At 41.9% G+C, this 19,859-nt stretch overlaps 3 protein-coding genes across 4 annotated transcripts; 2 read left to right on the top strand and 1 right to left on the bottom strand.

The window, feature by feature from the left end:
• Positions 1-1,950: 1,950 nt before the first annotated feature.
• LOC121547956 (charged multivesicular body protein 2a) lies at positions 1,951-6,008 on the top strand. Its single transcript, XM_041859357.2, has 6 exons — positions 1,951-2,058; positions 2,651-2,818; positions 2,935-3,114; positions 3,317-3,447; positions 5,514-5,575; positions 5,725-6,008. The coding sequence occupies exons 2-6, from the start codon at positions 2,651-2,653 to the stop codon at positions 5,844-5,846; spliced, it is 663 nt and encodes a 220-aa protein (XP_041715291.1). The 5' UTR covers positions 1,951-2,058; the 3' UTR covers positions 5,847-6,008.
• Positions 6,009-6,277: 269 nt separating this feature from the next.
• LOC121547268 (male-specific lethal 1-like 1) lies at positions 6,278-13,890 on the bottom strand. 2 transcript variants are annotated; one of them, XM_045209806.1, is made up of 10 exons: positions 13,785-13,890; positions 12,299-13,077; positions 12,000-12,196; positions 11,584-11,912; positions 11,373-11,437; positions 11,161-11,228; positions 10,844-10,968; positions 10,600-10,672; positions 10,139-10,200; positions 6,278-9,569 (listed from the first exon to the last, which is right to left on the bottom strand). In XM_045209806.1, coding segments are annotated over exons 2-10 (1,581 nt in total). In that variant the 5' UTR covers positions 12,959-13,077; positions 13,785-13,890; the 3' UTR covers positions 6,278-9,567. The 2 variants fall into 2 exon arrangements, with proteins under 2 accessions (XP_045065741.1, XP_041714376.2); XM_041858442.2 differs by lacking the exon at positions 10,139-10,200.
• Positions 13,891-18,779: 4,889 nt separating this feature from the next.
• On the top strand, positions 18,780-19,671 carry LOC121547051 (gastric inhibitory polypeptide-like). Its single transcript, XM_041858136.1, has 4 exons — positions 18,780-18,801; positions 19,089-19,184; positions 19,301-19,438; positions 19,569-19,671. The coding sequence occupies exons 2-4, from the start codon at positions 19,099-19,101 to the stop codon at positions 19,669-19,671; spliced, it is 327 nt and encodes a 108-aa protein (XP_041714070.1). The 5' UTR covers positions 18,780-18,801; positions 19,089-19,098.
• The last annotated feature ends 188 nt before the right edge of the window (positions 19,672-19,859 follow it).

Raw genomic sequence — 19,859 nt, 5'->3', positions numbered from 1 at the left:
CGACTGAAACATTGCAGGGAATACTGTCTGAACATGCTTCCTCCTCTCAGGCCCCAGAACCTGTGTAGGGATCTGAGTACATTTGACTAAGTGAAGGAGTACAATGACTTGTTTAGTTTTTTGAGAATAAGATGAGTGTTTTATTTTAATAATTAAAAAAAAAAACATTAGGTGGCGGCAATACACGTTTTGGGATGTAGTCCGTCAATAAAACCTTAAAGAAGAAGAAGAAGAGGAGGAGCCATTCACCAGCAGGATCCAGATAGGTTATAGCTTAAGAAGGTGGACTTTGTGGCCTTTATAGCTATGGTGATTAATGGCACTGCCAAGGTGGAGAGGAAGTCCAGGAGAATAGATATAATAATAGATATTATTGTGGATGCGGCAGAACGATTCCTGGGACTGAAAGACCTCGGCGGAGGAGTTGCCTGGAGTTTTGTCACAAGTCGTACCATCTTCTCAGGCCATAGAACCTGAGAAGGGAGATATGGAGATTTGAAGGATGGAGTTTTTGTGTTTTTATTTTTTGTCAATGTGTAGTTTGCCATTAAACCCACCGAAGAAGAAACATAATAAAGAAGATTGATTTCATCGACTGGGCTTGAGTTTTTAGAAAAATTGAGGGACGTATTGTATCACAAAGAATTTTATGTATAGGCCGTGAATGGCCTCACATTCCAGTATCATAAGTGGTGGTGTATGCACCTTAAATTGGATGCGATCCACCAACCCAATCCTGAGCTGACGGTGGGAGGAGGAAATGGTTGACTGTGCTTGAATCTGAAACTGTGGCAAGTGAAGTGTGTGATGATGAACGGAACATAGTGACATCAAAGAACGGAACAAAATGAGCAAAAGTTGTAGCAGAAGACAAGGATGCAGTGGGAAAGGTGGATTCAATCAAGGTGACTAGAAGCGGCCTTGTTTTGGTTAATTGTGTTGATGAAGAATAGAAGAAGCGTGCACTGGATCTGGGAAAATTGTCCACGTCAGAAGTAACATGTATTGATCTTCGGAGCAGGGCGCCTGCCAAAGGACTTATAGCTGGAGTCTCGTTGGATATAGATGATGAGTAACTTAGTCAGAAAATTGGTAAATGGAAGGAAGGAGAAAAGCCTGTCAATTATTATTGTTGTTTGAGGAGACTCTACGTGAATATGTGAAGCTTGGATATGTGAGGTATACGGTGAGAGCATTTGTGTCCAAACCATTACAGTGTGGAAATTGTAAAGGATATGGTCACGTGTCAAATGTTTGCAGACGGGAGAAGTATGATATTGAAGAATCTGTGAATGGAAAATGTTGCAACTGTGGACTTCCTTGAGTGCCCTGTTAGGGTGAAGGAGGTTGAGGTGTCAAGGATCAGGGCTGCGCAGCGGATCTCCTATGTGGAGGCGGTGAAGAGAGTCGAAGGGGCAAGAGGCAGCAGTGTTGAAGATATGGCGATGGATACATTGCAACCAGTTGCTAGTGTTTTAAGTCAATCAGGTGATCTGGATACACTCATTGTGAAGAAGGTGGATTTTGTGGCATTTATAGCCACAGTGATTAATTGTACAGCACAAGTGTCTAAGAAGTCCAAGAAGCTGGATGTCATTATATCTGCTGCCAATAAGTCTTTGGGGCTCCAAGACTTTATGGCAGAAGCACTACAAGGACTTCTGTTGCTCGGAAATGTCCCGCCCTCACAGGAGGCTTCTGAGCCTGTGTTGGGACCTGATTAGAATGTGTTATTTTTTTTGTACATAAAAGCAGGTTGATTTTGTTTAGTTATTTTCTCTTTTTTTTGTAGTTTGTATGATATTGTATTTATTTGTACCCAAATGTTTTCCTTTTTTGTGATCCTTATTATCCACCAGCACAGTAGGTAGCGGAATGCACATTTAATTGTTGCAAACGCCATTATACCATAGAAGAAGAACCCAATCCAGAAGAAGAACAAGAACGACGGAAGTGAAGCTAACTTTCTGCGGAAGTCCATGAAAGAAAACAAATCCTTCTATCTGTGTAAATAGGGAGACTGTTCCCGATTTAAAACCGGTGAAGACCTCTCAAACGGTAGCTATTTTCCTTAACAGTTGTCATTATGTCGACATAAACAGCCCCGCCACGAAATACTTCATACACTGTAACATAAAATTGAATAATAACTAGCTTGTTACTATGACTCAACTTCTTAGTAAGCTACCTAGCAGCTAATGTTAGCTACTAACGGTAAACTAGCAAGGAAGGAAGGAAGCAAGCATAGCTAGCTAGCTAATAGTTTAAAGGTCTACTCAGAGTAACGTAATCACGCCCATTTAGCTATGCATAGTAGGCCTGTTTGTTGAATCTTTCTGGGAATTCGATCAATCACGTTAACGTTGATTGTTAAAAAGCGGTTTAATCAAACAGGAAACTGATCTGATGATGTTATCCTACACGAATTCTTGTTTATAATGTAGTTATCTCACAAACAAAACATTTGCATAAAACGTACAGAAAATGCGTGCCTGTTCAGGGTTAGGGTTAGGGTGTCCGTTTTCGTTCAGGGCAAAAACGGACACATTGTAGATTCTAAGTAGTAATGACTGACAAGAAAGAGCAGTAGATTAGATAATACGTGTAGCCTAATTATTTCCTGATTTTCTTTCCTGAATTTGTACCTTAGATGGAGTTCCTGTTTGGGAAGAGGAAGACCCCAGAGGAGATGCTGAGGCAGAACCAGAGGGCACTGAATCGGGCCATGAGAGATCTGGACAGAGAGCGACAAAGACTGGAGCAGCAGGAGAAGAAAATAATAGCTGACATTAAGAAAATGGCCAAACAAGGACAAATGGTGAGAGAATGAGGGCAAAGATAAGGGGCTGTTTAAAAGGGAAAAATACTTCATGCCTTTATGTAAATTGTCATGCATCATTTTCAATTGTCTCACACTCATCCACACCATTCCAGGATGCTGTCAAGATCATGGCGAAGGACTTGGTTCGCACAAGGCACTATGTGAAGAAATTTATTATGATGAGGGCAAATATCCAGGCAGTCAGTTTGAAAATCCAGACTCTGAAGTCAAACAACAGCATGGCACAGGCGATGAAAGGAGTTACCAAAGCCATGGCTACCATGAACAGACAGGTGAGCATCTTTTCATTGTATCATGACATTGATTCCTGTTAAAAACACGATCCAAATCTGTATCAAGAGATAAGAATAACTTGCCAGTAGAACTGTAACACACTTAAAAAGCCTCAAACTTTTGTAGTCATTTTTGTTACCAGTTGAATTGTGCCAATACATTCCATTGGCTCACAACATAATATTCACTTCCCCTACACAGATGAAGTTGCCACAGATTCAGAAGATCATGATGGAGTTTGAACGACAGAGTGAGATCATGGACATGAAAGAGGAGATGATGAATGATGCCATAGATGATGCCATGGGTGATGAGGATGATGAAGAAGAGAGGTAGGGGGTTCATGACAGAAAAATTCCAGCCAAATATAGGTTAACTTTCTGTATTTTGGATGTAAATGGCATGTCATACAAGTGTCCAGGCCTTTTTTTTTTTGCCCCACTGGCGATAGACTTCATAATGCTCATTCTGCAGGGTCACAGATAAAACATGAACAAAAACACCCGAATAAACTCAGCAAAAAAAGAAACGTCTTCTCACTGTCAACTGCGTTTCTTTTCAGCAAACTTAACATGTGTAAATATTTGAATGAACATAACAAGATTCAACAACTGAGACATAAACTGAACAAGTTCCACAGACATGTGACTTACAGAAATTGAATAATGTGTCCCTGAACAAAGGGGGGGTCAAAATAGTAACAGTCAGTATTTGGTGTGGCCACCAGCTGCATTAAGTACTGCAGTGCATGTCCTCCTCATGGACTGCACCAGATTTGCCAGTTCTTGCTGTGAGATGTTACCCCACTCTTCCACCAAGGCACCTGCAAGTTCCCAGACATTTCTGGGGAGAATTGCCCTACCCTCCGATCCAACAGGTCCCAGATGTGCTCAATGGGATTGAGATCCGGGCTCTTCGCTGGCCATGGCAGAACACTGACATTCCTGTCTTGCAGGAAATCACGCACAGAACGAGCAGTATGGCTGTTGGCATTGTCATGCTGGAGGGTCATGTCAGAATGAGCCTGCAGGAAGGGTACCACATGAGGGAGGAGGATGTCTTCCCTGTAACGCATAGCGTTGAGATTGCCTGCAATGACAACAAGCTCAGTCCGATGATGCTGTGACACACCGCCCCAGACCATGACGGACCCTCCACCTCCAAATCGATCCCGCTCCAGAGTACAGGCCTCGGTGTAACCCTAATTCCTTCAACGATAAACGCGAATCCGACCATCACCCCTGGTGAGACAAAACCGCGACTCGTCAGTGAAGAGCACTTTTTGCCAGTCCTGTCTGGTCCAGCAAAGGTGGGTTTGTGCCCATAGGCAACGTTGTTGCCGGTGATGTCTGGTGAGGACCATCCTTACAACAGGCCTACAAGCCCTCAGTCCAGCCTCTCTCAGCCTATTGCGGACAGTCTGAGCACTGATGGAGGGATTGTGCGTTCCTGGTGTAACTCGGGCAGTTGTTGTTGCCATCCTGTACCGCAGGTGTGAAGTTTGGATGTACCGATCCTGTGCATGCCTAAGGCACGTTCACACAGATGGGCAGAGACCCTGGGCATCTTTCTTTTGTGTTTTTCAGAGTCAGTAGAAAGGCCTCTTTAGTGTACTAAGTTTTCATAACTGTGACCTTAATTGCCTACCGTCTGTAAGCTGTTAGTGTCTTAACGACCGTTCCACAGGTGCATGTTCATTCATTGTTTATGGTTCATTGAACAAGCATGAGAAACAGTGTTTAAACCCTTTACAATGAAGATCTGTGAAGTTATTTGGATTTTTACAAATTATCTTTAAAGACTGGGTCCTGAAAGGGGACGTTAATTTCTTTGCTGAGTTTATGTCCTATTTGAAAAGGAAACACTATTAGTATAGTGATGCAAGTCTTTAGATGCTGTACACATGAAATTGTGTCATTCCGAACTTTATCCGCAAGGTTATATTCCATTTTTGTTGAACTCGAGTGATAATTTTCTGTGTGCATACACGGGCTACATGGAGAAGCATTGTTCTAGTCCAACAAAATGGAATATAACTATACTGAGAGCGTTGCCATTTCTAAAAGGACGTATTTGGGTGTTTTATCTGTGCCCCTGCAACTGCAGAACGAGCATGAAGAAATCTATCACTGGTGTGGTAAGTTTCTTAAAACCAAGTGAAATCGCAAAAAAAAGTGTCTGGACACTTCTATAAAATGCTATTTACATCTAAAAGACAGATTTGGTTTAAAAAAAAAAGTGAAATTGTCCTTTAAATATCAAAAATGAACCTGCACCAACTCAATTTGTATACATCGTTATTTGTGAATGTTATTTTAAACTGTACAATGTATATTTTTGGCATACTTATGTTGGCTGGTAAATCTATGGAAACACTAACGCTCTGTTTAATTTTCAGTGATGCCATTGTGTCCCAAGTGTTGGACGAGCTGGGTCTCAATCTCTCTGACGAACTCTCAAGTAAGGAATAAAGTGAAGTTATTGTGCTTGCAGTTAAAATGTACTTCACTAAAATGCTGTAGTAGTGATGCAGCTGGTCATCTCCATCACGATTCCTATGAATATTGTATGTCTTACTGATTTATTTAAATAATTTTCTGTTCATTTAGATCTGCCATCCACGGGAGGTAGCCTCTCAGTGGCAGGTGGGAAGAAAGCTGAACCCCAGCCAGCCCTGGCAGATGCAGATGCTGACCTGGAGGAGAGACTGAATAACCTCAGGAGAGACTGAGCGTGGAGGAACTGACACACAACAGCACTTTGGCTGCCTGCCGTTAATACAGATACATGTACTCAGCAACTCAGATCTCTGTATCTATACTGAACTAAAATATAAACGCAACGTGTAAAGTGTTGGTCCCATGTTTCATAAGCTGAAATAAAAGATCCCAGACATTTTCCATACGCACAAAAAGCTTATTTCTCTCAAATTTTGTGCACAAATTTTGAGCGTTTCTCCTTTGCCAAGATAATCCATCCACCTGACAGGTGTGGCATATCAAGATGCTGATTAAACAGCATGATCATTACACAGGTGCACCTTGTGCTGGGGGCAATAAAAGGCCACTCTAAGATGTACAAGTATCACTACATTTGTACATTCTCACCTTTCATAGTGGTGTGCCTGAGAGCATACACTACACATTGTCAGATATTATTAACGTCATGATTTAGTAATGGTTTCTTGCTTGCTTTTGATTTACTTTGTATAATTATATTTGTGGGAGTTTGTAGAACCTAGGTTTAGAATTATTAATGGGACTGCGGAGAAGATGCTGTTTATAAACTATATAGTTTTGATTACTGTAACCTCCTTTGTGTGAATTAAATGACATAGGTCATTGGATTATTTATTTTTAATACTCAAGTGGGGTAAAATGTGTGTACAATTTGGCTCATTTTCCTCCATGTCAAATATCCAGAAAGTGGGCACTTACTCGATGGTGCCTGATAAAACTGAAATAGCCTTTCATCCATAAAACTGTAGTCATTGTGAGTTTCTGATAATCAACATATTTATTGAAAGGTTGATTGAGGGTGTGGTTTATATTTGTAAGAAATGTCCTATTTTGCCTTTATTCAATAAACATTTTTCACATTTGACAGATGCTGGAGCTAATCATCTTCCCTCAATACCTAGAAATGTGATAACATTAATTTACATACCCTGCCCGACCCATGTGACTACACAGGGAGCTGACTAACCCCTTCCCCTCTTGACCACAACATTTGGCCAACAAGATCAATCTCATTATAGCAGTGGTAATTATACACTAAGCTCCCATGGTGTAACCTTGCTTGCCTCTACATTTGCATTGCTTACATGCCAATGTTGTTCAAACTCAGGTATCCCAATAGTATAATTCAAGAGGTTTTCAAAAAAATTGTTTGCACTGATGGACATGGCTCATAAAATTACCATTATCAATCAATAACTGAAGACTAGGCTTAATTGTTAATGTGTTTTTAGTTTTATTCCAAAACAAACTTGTCAATTATTGTCAACATACAATCATTATCATAGAACAATAATATTGAATGTAATCAACACTTGAACGTTTAAATAAAAATAAAAGTTTTTCATATTTACGACATTTGTTTCTGAAGACTAATTTCACATAATTTGAAAACCACTGTATTTCGTGGTCTGTAGCGTTGGAGTGGCCATTGTGCCAAAAGTAAAATGTTGAAGCAATAACACGACAGAACACAAGCTTAAATCACCAGGAGCTACAGGTAACTACCAAGATAATAATGGAAACACTTGGCAAATGAGGGATACAAAGTACTGTATATTGAAAGCAGGTGCTTCCACACAGGTGTCGTTCCTGAGTTAATTAAGCAATTAACATCCCATCATGCTTAGGGTCATGTATAAAAATTCTGGGCAAGCCATTATTTTAGCTACCATGGATATGCCCCCATAGGATGACAATGCCCCCATCCACAGGGCACGAGTGGTCACTGAATGGTTTGATGAGCATGAAAATGATGTTAAACCATATTCTATGGCTATCTAAGTCACCAGATCTAAACCTAATTGAACACTTATGGGAGATTCTGTAGCGGCGCCTGAGACTGCATTTTCCACCACCATCAACAAAACACCAAATTAGGGAATTTATTGTGGAAGAACAGCGTCGCATCCCCAATAGAGCTCCAGACAGTTGGGCTGCGTTTACACTTGCAGCCCAATTCTAATATTTTTTTCACTAATTGGTATTTTGACCAATCAGACCAGCCCTGAAAAATAGCTGATGTGATTGGTCAAAAGAACAATTAGTATAAAAAGATCACAATTGGGCTGCCTGTGTAAACGCAGCCATATAGAATCTATGCCAAAGTGCATTGATGCTGTTCTGGCTTGTGGTGGCTCAAGGCCTTATTAAGACACGATGTTAGTGTTTACTTTATTTTGGCAGTTACCAAGATTGTTAAATATAGCTAGAATTTAAGAGAAGGAAAATATCTAGCATTAGGTTTGAGTGCTCTAGATGATTAGGCTAAACTCTATTGAAAACAAAAACCCATGTTTTCTAAACTTCACCGTAGGACTGATGTCTATGTCTCAGTTATCTACTGCAATTAAGCATATTCTGATGTACTTGAAAAACACCAAAAAATCTAAACCTCAAGCAAACTCCTCACGTTAGAGAATGGGCTGGAGACAAGGCAGTTGTCTGAACAAAGCAGTACTTTTTGAATAAAGCAGCCAAAGTGTCATGCTTTCGAAATTCAAACACAGATGTTATTTCTCTTCTCTGAATTGTACTAAGCGGAAAGGATGTTTCATTTACAGCTCTACCATGTTAATAGTTGATATTGTTTGGAACAAATTTGTCATGCAGACTCACATAATAAAAAGGATGAAAACAAAACAAAGGAATATACTGTAGAAGATCAAAAGGTTCTCAAATTAATTTAACAGCCAATTTTGTCTACCAAGAAGCATTCAAACAAACAACTTGTTTTCATGAAGCAAAGTATGGACAATGCAGAATATCAATCATTTTAGCATCAGAGGATTTTTTCTAATCAAATATTTACTGCATTTGTAATAAAACATACATGCTGAGAAAGGATCAAACACCTTATGTCCACACTTTAGTGCACAATAATAAAACCTTTCGCTTGAAGCGGTGTCCACATAAGGAAATATTATTACAGTAAATACACAAACAGGAAAAATAGTTTACAGTTTCAATCTAAGCAAAACCCAGAGCATGTAAACGCCAATGGTGCTTCCAGCGCACAGGGTTAGTTGTATATTGTACAATTCAAGCACTGCCATTCAGTCAAATCAGAAAACACCACTTCTCTTCTTACCCTTTAGATCACAGTCCCCAAGTTACTAAGTCAGGTGACAACTGTGTAATAATGTAGTAATTATCAAAAGCTACACATTTTTGTGATGATGCCGTAATTAAGGATGACTACGTACATTACACCAAATTCCAAAACATTAGAAAATGTTTGTACTCCCCAAGTATGCTTCACAGAACATGCTTATTACTAAATTGCTACACTAGAGACATACTATGTAACTATTTTGGTTGACCTTATTATCACTTAGCTGTTAGTAAGGGGACTGTTATCTGAGGGGGGGATACAGCTTTTCTTTCATTTTGAGTAGTATGGCCACCAAATTTACCATAGCTAACAAATTTGGTAGCCATTTTCTCAATCTACAGCAGCGCCTTCTCTAGGACAGCTGGCAAGTGACAACACGGAGGACAATGGTTTACTTTTCCACAGACTATTGAGAGCAGTGCATGCTACGCCAGTGACAGCCTAATCCCACAAAAGAAAATAACCTTTCTGGGGAGGCAAGAGGGATCTCTCTTTTGCTTGACACACGCAGATACCACCTCACTTCCGACAGGTACGGTGTGGCGTGTGTTTTTTGGGCACCTCGATGCGGCAGCGGCTTCGCTGCCAAGGCAGGTCAAAGTTCCTACAGAGGAAGACACAATTCAGAAATTCTAATGTTGACTGGAGGAAGCAGGGAAAGGTCACTGGGAAAATCCGACCCCCATAACCTAAAAAGCATTTCACATTTGGTTATCATTCAATTGGCACAACGTGTTAAATAAAGAGTGTCTCGATTGTTGGACTCATTGTATAGAACAATGTCTCAATATGCACACATGCAGACATGTTAATAATAATGACTGTTGGAATGGACAAATGAAAAAAAAAAAAAAAGTATCTAGGAAAATTGTATTGTATAGAGATGTTTTGTCTTTCTTGTCCAGTTTCTTTAAAGGACTTGCAAAACTACCAGTATATAAATATCCTTATTTGAATTACCATGTCTTCAAAATAGGATTAACGGTTTTTGAATTTACACCAGTTTGCATTCCTATTGCCCTCTTTTGTAAATCATTAGGCCTTTGCCTCATTCTTTGAGAACAGAGGAAGGAATAGGCATCAAAATGGTTGCCTAGGAGTGTTTTGGGTGTAAAATATTCACAGTTTGCTTAAAACTTTAAAGACATACTTGGGGGAAGAATAAATACTTGCATTTTGATGAAAGGTCTTTCTGTGAAACTCGCCCTGGCCCGCCACCTGCACCATGGTACCATCTTGAAAAATAAATTACGCATAGTAATGGTTTACATACCTAACTTATCCCCTAACTCAACTATACAAAGAAATGTCCAGCGACAAGCCTAACAAAAAAGCCTGCTTACATAGTCCTACAAGTGAACCTATAGGCAAATTCAAAACCTGAATAAAATATAAAATTGGCAAACAAATAACATCTCTGCATACGAATGGTATATCACACAAACTATCTCCTTTGAATGAAAAAGACACAAAAATGCATAGATGTGTTGGTTTGGACCAAGTGCTTGGAAAAGGGTGCCATGATGTGTGATAGGGTTGTTCCCTGCATGTTGAACTGAACCTACAATGAGCATTGTAGTTGAGAAAGACTGACAGGACTACTGGTGGATGAAATACAAAATACAAAAACTTACTGTTGAGTGAGCTTCGGCAAAGGCCGGCCAAAGGCTACCACAGGTAGGAAAGGGGTGATGATTATGGACTCAACTGGAGAAGGGAAAGAAGAGTCTCAAAATCAAGACTGTGTCTGCATGCAATGAAAGCATTACTTGTAAAACTTCAGTAACTAAATGACAGTATTAAAGGCATAGCAACTTTATGGTTCTGTAAAAAACAACGGTTCCATGTTTAGACAGCAGATGAAGTGGCCAGTCATACCATCCTCAGTGTCCGGGTAAAACGAGGAGACCTCTGGCTCACTCTCCTGGATCCCCTTCTTCTTGTTCATGCGCTGCTGGAGACGCTGAAACATGCGCTGCTCGCGGATCCGCTGAATGTCCCATCTAAAAAAAAAAAATGATTCAGTGAGAGAGGGAGGAGGGATGATGAGAGCAAGGAAAGGATGAAAACGTTAGTGGTTCAATATAATACATCGAGATTGCATTACACGCACAAAAAAAGGAGCCGTAGTGAGAGGTTAGAGACTGATCATGAGGCATTGAGGGTAACTCGGATGTCAGAAAACCCATTTGTACCTTTTTCTCCTCTTCTCATCCAGCTCCAGCTTTGCGTGGCGCTTCAAAAAGACACTGTCGTCCAACATCTTGGTAAAACAACACACACACATTGTTGATGGGGTGAAGGACCATTTGAAGGGGTAAATGGTGAGTTGAATATTGTGTGGCATTACAGGCTTTATTTCTGACTCTCAGTTTAATTGTAAAGCCTTTGTGCTCTCCTCTCTCACCTCTGGGATGTCACTGGCAGCCTCCTCATCCAAGGGCTCCATACTGTTTTCCTTCCAGGATGGAACTGGAAGACAGAACAGTGTAAAAAAAAAAGACATAGGACTAATAACGATACTATTTGGATTTCTACATTATTATTCATTGCGAGGCAATACTACACAGCTTAACACTTGGAACGGAACAACCGGCATGTGTGGTGGGTCTACTCACTGGCTACAACCTCCTCTTTCTTCGGGGAAGGGGATGGCTCGCGCTGGGGGGAGGGGGGAGGCTGATGCCAGCGACACAGGTACATCTCAGTAGTCGACATGAAAGGGAGCTCCTCCATCTGATCGGTGCGCTCCGGGTCGTCTTTGCTCGGGTGCAGAGTATCCCTCTCCACCGCTGACCGACCAAACCCCATCTTCTCTGGGGTCTCTTTACTGCGCAGCTCCCTCTGATGTGGAGACCCAGCTCCACACTCGGACTTAGGGGAGGTGAACTTGGAGCCTTTCCCTCCTCGTGACTTCTGGCTTTTCGAGTCCAGGAAGCAAAATTTCCTGCATGAGCAGAGCATATGTATTAGTGAGTGGAAGATAGTTTGACTGAGGAGAAGTGAAAGCAGAGTAATATTTGGGGTCTGTTACCTCTTGAGGCCTTTGCCGCCTCGACTGAAGGGGATTGTCCTGGGGGTGGGAGTCTGTGGGCTGTCACACACTTCTAGATCCCACAGGTCCTCTTTATCTGGGGTCCAGGGCTCTAGTGGCTGAAATAGGCGCTTATCACGTGGGTCCTTCCTCGTCAGCTGCAAGCGACGCTCCATGCGCTCAATACGCGCCAGCAACTATGCATGCAGACATGTTTCTTTAAATGATTTGGTTCTAAACAAATGACAGCGTTACTGTCATCTACAAACAATTAAGACACTTTAATATACTGTGCATACCGTCTCCTTGTCTGCTTTCAGCTCATCTATCTCCTTGTCCTTGGACTGCAGCTGTTGTTGCTGTTGTTCAATCAAGTCCAGCTGAAGCAGGAGAATCTGCCGGAGGCAGGTGGCCTGTGTGTGGGAGTTAGCAGGGGTTTTTCTGATGTTCCTCCACTTGCCCTCTGTGCTGAACTCAATGGATGCAGTGTTGACAACTCCTCCAGGGGAGACCCCTCTGGTGCTCTCATCAGTACCAGCATCCTTGGAGTTATTGTTTGAAACCAACTCTTTATTATCCACACCGTCACTCAGAAAGGGTTTACCTTTCATTGGGATTCCCTCACCCCCCATTTGTCTGACAGAGGACGATGGCACCCCTGTGCTTTCCCAATTATCGCCTTGAACCAGTGCCGCTCCTGCTTTATTTTGTGCCGCCACCACTGGGGCCCGAATGATGTATTTCTGGTCTAGGATCTTTGTTTTGCTGAGGAGCTCCCCTCCAGTGTTGTGGATGTCCCCATGTACGTCATGGACATCTATGACAAAGTCACAGGTTTCTCTCTTGATGGTTATGGAGTTCACGACATTTGCATTTCCCACTTGTGATTTGTCAAAGTCAATTCTCTCTGTGTCCAGCTTAAATCCTGCATTAGCAAACAAAGTGGATCTCATAGTCATGGCGAATACAACTCAGGTGTTATTGAACTAACATTACAGAATAACAGCTTATTCTGCAAAGCAGTCAAGTGTCATTGATGCCTATTTCCTGTTTCATTGAGCCTGGATCAGTCTTCCTCCTGTAATAGAAATAAGTGATCATCAGTATTGAAACCAACATTCATTGACAGCTAGGTGGGTCTAAATAAAATGTGCTGCCTAGCAAGTTTGCTAGGCACAATGTTGTTCCATGACTGGCAACCTCACTAGTTACTACAACCGACTGACACATGAAATACTGCACTGCGCCTGACTGCTCGGCACCCTTTCACCAGCTAGTTAACTATCTAAAACTATACAACATTTTAGCTAGTAAGCTAACTGTACAGGACAAACAAGTTAGCTATCCAGTTTCCCAGCATCTAGTTAGCGTCTAACGATTGTTAGCTAGCTAACTAGCTTGTTACGTAGGGTCTATTATTTTACAATTGGATAACAAATATCGTTTGCACACCCTCATGGTCCTGCCAAATGATTTGGTAGCTAGCCGTTTTCACTGAAAACTACAAGGGTGCACGGGGATAGCAGTTAGCTAGAGTGGTTCGTGCTTCTAGCAAGTGCTAACTAGCACTTCGATATTTCCTCCATTTTGGTCCTGCACGCATTGCCATTGATGAAAAACATAGCGAACAGTATTTCACAGCACTGACTCGCTGCATACGGAAGCGACTTGGAGGAAGTATGTAACACACCCTACTGAAAATAAGTTATAATAAGTTAGCATATAGTTTCACCGATCATGGTATTTTGCGTTATCCCTCATTTTCGTAAAATTTCTCAAACTCACCTAGTATGTTCATGTTCCACTCTTGCATACTTGTTTAAAGCGCCCAGAATGGCGCATGCGTAGTTAGGCCAAATTGTCATGTTTTCAGGTTTTGTGAAGAATAAAGTTGCAGAAAAGCATCTGTAGAGGGCATCGATGAGCTGGAAATAGGCTTGGTCCACAGGGTTTTCACCTCCGTCTGTAAATATATATTAGTTTATTGACCTCTGTCAAAGAGCGTCCATATCACAGCAGGCAGCTGAGGCGAGGACGGCTCATAGTAATGGCTGGAACAGAGTCAATGGAATGGAATCAAACACATGGCTGGAACAGAGCCAATGGAAAGGAATCAAACACATGGAAACCATGTATTTGATACATTTTACATTTAAATTTTAGTCATTTAGCAGACACTCTTATCCAGAGCGACTTACAGTTTTAGTGAGTGCATACATTTTTCATACTGATACCATTCCACTAATTCTGCCCCAGCCATTACCAGGAGCCCATCCTCCCCAATATACTGAACAAAAATATATAAAAGCAACATGCAACAAATTAGTTAGTCCCTAATCTATGGATTTCACATGACTGGGCAGGGGCACAGCCATGGTGGGCCTGGGTGGGCATAGGCCCACCCACTGGGGAGCCAGGCCCAGCCAATCAGAATGAGTTTTCCCCACAAGAAGGGTTTATTACAGACAGAAATACTCCTCTTCAATTACCAATTTCTCACACCTGTGCTTCTATATCTTTTTACTTTTAATAGCGGAGAATATAAGGGCTCAGTTGACATTTGGCCTGCAAAAAGCAGCTCATGTCCCGTCTGATGCAATTGTATACATGTATGTTTATGCTTCACAATAAAACATATTTGAAACGACATTCAGCCTGCAAGGTAGAGATGAATGGGGAATGTTTTGTATTTTTTGCTTTCTCTGTGATGCGTATTGTGAGACACAGGTGGGCTTAACCTCGTCACACCTTTAGCAACCTAAAAGGACCATGATGAATAAATAAAAAAAGGTAACAGTTTAGCTCGGACAAATTGAAAACCCTAGTCATTGGCGACTCCATTACCTGCAATATTAGACTTAAAAATAATCATTCAGCGATCATACACTGTTTACCATAGGGCAGGGCTACCAACATAAAGGCTAATCTGAAGAGGGTGCTGGCTAAGGCTAAAACTGGCGAGTGTAGAGAGAATAGGGATATTGTTATCCACGTCGGCACCAACAATGTTAGGATGAAACAGTCAGAGGTCGCCAAGTGCAACATAGCTTCAGCGTGTAAATTAGCTACAAAGATGTGTCGGTATCGAGTAATTGTCTATGGCCCCCTCCCAGTTAGGGGGAGTGATGAGCTCTACAGCAAAGTCTCACAACTCAATCGCTGGTTGAAAACTGTTTTCTGCCCCTCCCAAAATATAGAATTTGTAGGTAATTGGCCCTCTTTCTCACCAACAAACAGGACCAAGCCTCCATCCTAGCTGGAGGTGTGCTCTCATCTTATCTATCAACATAGACAGGGCTCTAAATCCTCTAGCTCCACAATGAGATAGGGTGCAGGCCAGCCAGCAGGCTGTTAGCCAGACTGACAGCTTAGTGGAGTCTGCCACTAGCACAGTCAGTGTAGTCAGCTCAGCTATCCCCATTGAGACCGTGTCTGTGCCTCGATCTAGGTTGGGGAAAACTAAACATGGCAGTGTTCGCCTTGACAATCTCACTGGAATAAAGACCTCCTGTCATTATTGAAAGAGATTGTGATATCTCACATCTCAAAATAGGGCTACTTAATGTTAGATCCCTCACTTCCAAGGCAGTCATTGTCAATGAACTAATCACTGATCATAATCTTGATGTGATTGGCCTGACTGAAACATGGCTCAAGCCTGATTAATTTACTGTGTTAAATGAGGCCTCTCCTCCTTGATATACTAGTGACCATATCCCCCGCTCATCCCACAAAGGCGGAGGTGTTGCTAACATTTACGACAGCAAATTTCTGCGTTTAGTCATGAAATCTCTGCAGCCTACCCAATCACTTTTTATAGCTACTGTTTACAGGCCTCCTGGGCCATATACAGCGTTCCTTACTGAGTTCCTTGAATTCCTATCGGACCTTGTAGTCATGGCAGATAATATTCACATTTTTGGTGACTTCAATATTCACATGGAAAAGTCCACAGACCCACTCCAAAAGGCTTTCGGAGCCATCATCGACTCATTGCCACAGTCATATCCTGGATCTAGTTTTGTCCCGTGGAATAAATATTGTGGATCTAAATGTTTTTCCTCATAATCCTGGACTATCGGACCACTAATTTATTACATTTGCAATCGCAACAAATAATCTGCTCAGACCCCAACCAAGGATCATCAAAAGCCGTGCTATAAATTCTCGGACAACCCAAAGATTCCTAGATGCCCTTCCAGACTCCCTCCACCTACCCAAGGACGTCAGAGTACAAAAATTGGTTAGCCACCTAACTGAGGATCAAAATGTAACCTTGTGTAATACCCTAGATGCAGTCGCACCCCTAAAAACAAAAAAACATTTGTCACAAGAAATTAGCTCCATGGTATACACAAAATACCAGAGCCCTGAAGCAAGCTTCCAGAAAATTGGAACGGAAATGGCACTGGAAGTCTTCAAACTAGCTTGGAAAGACAGTACAGTGCAATATCGAAGAGCCCTCACTGCTGCTCGACCACCCTATTTTTCCAACCTAATTGAGGAGATTAAGAACAATCCAAAATGTATTTTTTATACTGTCACAAAGCTAACTAAAAAGCAGCATTCCCCAAGAGAGGATGGCTTTCACTTCAGCAGTGATGAATTCATTAACTTCTTTGACGAAAAGATCCATAGCTCAGTTGTCCTGAGTCTGCACAGGATTGCCAGGACCTAGGATCAATGGAGACATTTTTTAAATCCTGTATTTCTTGACACATTCATGAAAATAGTAATGGCCTCTAAACCTTCAAGCCACATACTGGACCCTATTTCAACTAAACTACAAAATGATCAAATTTCTCCAGTGCTAGCCTCTCTACACTGGCTTCCTGTTAAGGCTAGGGCTGATTTCAAGGTTTTACTGCTAACCTACAAAGCATTATATGGGCTTGCGCCTACCTATCTCTTCCGATTTGGTCCTGCCTCCTTATTGTCCCTAGAATTTCTATGCAAACAGCTGGAGGCAGGGCTTTCTCCTATAGAACTCAATTTTTATGGAATGGTCTGCCTATCCATGTAAGAGACGCAGACGCTGTCTCGACCGTTAAGTCTTTACTGAAGACTCATCTCTTCAGTAGGTCCTATGATTGAGTGTAGTCTGGCCCAGGGGTGCGAAGGTGAACGGCAAGGCACTGGAGCGATGAACTGCCCTTGCTGTCTCTGCCTGGGCGGCTCCCCTCTCTCCACTGGGATTCTCTGCCTCTGACCCTATTACAGGGGCTGAGTCACTGGCTTACTGGTGCTTTCCATGTCGTCCCTAGGAGGGGTACGTCACTTGAGTGGATTGAGTCACTGAAGTGATCTTCCTGTCCGGTTTTGCGCTCCTCGGGCTTGTGCGGTGGAGGAGATATTTGTGGGCTATACTCAGCATTGTCTCAGGGTAGTAAGTTGGTGGTCTGTTGATATCCTGTGTGGGGGCTGTGCTTTGGCAAAGTGGGTGGGGTTATATCCTGCCTGTTTGGCCCTGTCCAGGGCTATCGTCGGACGGGGCCACAGTGTCCCCTGACCCTCCCCCCTGTCTCAGCCTCCAGTATCTATGCTGCAATCGTCTATGTGCTGGGGGTCTAGGGTCAGTCTGTTATATCTGGTGTAATTCTCCTGTCTTATCTGGTGTCCTGTGTGAATTTAAGTAAGCTCCCTCTAATTCTCTCTCTCTCCCTCTTTCCATCCCCACCTGGAGGACCTGAGCCCTGGGACCATGCCTCAGGACTACCTGACCTGATGACTTCTGGGTGTCCCCAGTCCACCTGATTTTGCTGCTGCTGCTCCAGTTTCAACTGTTCTGCCTGCGGCTATGGAACCCTGACCTGTTCACCAGACGTGCTACCTTGTCCCGGACCTGCTGTTTTCGACTCTCTCCCTCTCGCACCTGCTGTCTTGACCTCTGAATGCTCGGCTATGAAAAGCCAACTGATATTTACTCCTGAGGTACTGACCTCTTGCACCCTCTACAACCACTGTGATTATTATTTGACCCTGCATGTAATCTATGAACGTTTGAACATCTTGAAGAACAATCTGGCCTTAATGGCCATGATTGTCTTATAATCTTCACCCGGCACAGCCAGAAGAGGACTGGCCACCCCTCAGAGCCTGGTTCCGCTCTAGGTTTCTTCCTAGGTTCCTGCCTTTCTAGGGAGTTTTTCCTAGCCACCGTGCTTCTACATGTTTGGGGGTTTAGGCTGGGTTTCTGTATAGCACTTTGTGACATCTGCTGATGTAAAAAGGGCTTTATAAATACATTTGATTGATTGATTGATTGATAGCATATTAACCATTACAACACCATCTTTCATATTTAAGACAAATCATGTTTTTCCATCTCAAGGACCATTTTAGATTTAAATATAGCTGCACGCAACCCTAAACGTGTTACAGCATTGAAACTTTGACCTTTTACTTAACTTCCTTATCTTGTAGTTTGAGCATTAAGCTGTTCACTTCTCAATTGTTTCCCATCTAGCCCATTAAGATTAGCCTAATAGCCCAGAAAGGTTTACACTGGTCATATTAAGGGTAGTTACCTCTAATCTAGAGAGCGATTTTAACCCCCCTATTATTTTACTCAGCAGAGAAAAACAGACTTAATAGTTCTGAATTTATTAGAAAGCTTGCTTATCGGAAGTATGTGTATGTTATTGTCATTAATTGCCCTAATGGAGTGGAACTTAGGTGTTATTCCTGCTGTTATTCTGGTCACGACACAAATCACCTCTGAGAAACTGTATAAAAGGACAAAATGTCTTGTAGCACCTCACAAAAAGCTTGCATTTCTCACTGAAGAATCTCCATTCTCAAGGTAAGATACTTTTCAAAATATACCCTCCCAGTATGCTGCTGTTCAAACTATAAATGTCTACTTTATACATAAATGCTTGTGTCTATCTTACTGTATGTGTAATACATGTTTACCTTAAGTGTCTTTGTGTAATAATAAATAGCACAGTTATTTAGAGATGAATCACCCAAAAAAAATCACTTCTGTATTGTAAGTGTAAGACATTTTCCTCAATTCCAGATGTGGCTTTTTTTTCTCTTCCTGACTTTCTCTGCCTCTCTTTTCTATTCTTTCCTCTCCTTGTTTAGTTTTGTCACCATGAAGGTAGCATTGTTTGTACTGGTGCTCCTCTGCGTGGCTGGAATGCTGCATGCTGAGGCCTCAGACCAGTCTGGAGAGAACAGGTAAGATTCCCATCCTGCGTTTGAGATGTCTGATCATTTAATGTTGATGTGGAGTCCCCTGCATTATCTAATATCTCCATTCCTCTCTCATGTTTGTGTTTATGTCTGCTTGTCAGTCTCACAGAAAATAGACAGGGTTTGGGGAGAAGATATGCTGAGTCAACCATTGCCAGTGACATGAGCAAAATCATGGACTCCATGGTGCAGAAGAATTTTGTCAACTTCCTGCTCAACCAGAAGGAGAAAAAGAGCACGTAAGTAAAATTGACCATAGAGTTTGAAATTACTATAATTGCTACAGTTCAGAACTTGATAAATTGCAGAAACTGAGAGCAAATTCAGTCACTGGCAACGACTATAATCGAATATAAAAAACTGTCATAGGTCTAATGTCACTCCGGTGGAAGATCCAGAGGCTCGCCTGTACAACAATCTCCTGAAAAAGCTTGCACTGTGCATCCGCAGCAAGGGACACAGATCCATGTGAGTTCATTCTGTGAAGATATTAACTTCAATATAAATTGTTGCCAAATTATTTGTTGTGTGAAATTGGCTTTATTATAATGTTTTCCAATTTGTTTCCTCACAACAGGACCCAGTGATGTTTGAAAGAATATCAGCAAATTACCAACATAGGCGAGAGAGTAATGCAATGAGAATCCTGAAGTCAACCAC

The sequence above is a fragment of the Coregonus clupeaformis genome, chromosome 31, assembly GCF_020615455.1.
Source record: "Coregonus clupeaformis isolate EN_2021a chromosome 31, ASM2061545v1, whole genome shotgun sequence".
Classification (NCBI taxonomy): Eukaryota; Metazoa; Chordata; class Actinopteri; order Salmoniformes; family Salmonidae; genus Coregonus; species Coregonus clupeaformis.
This window is presented reverse-complemented; position numbering and strand designations above follow the sequence as displayed.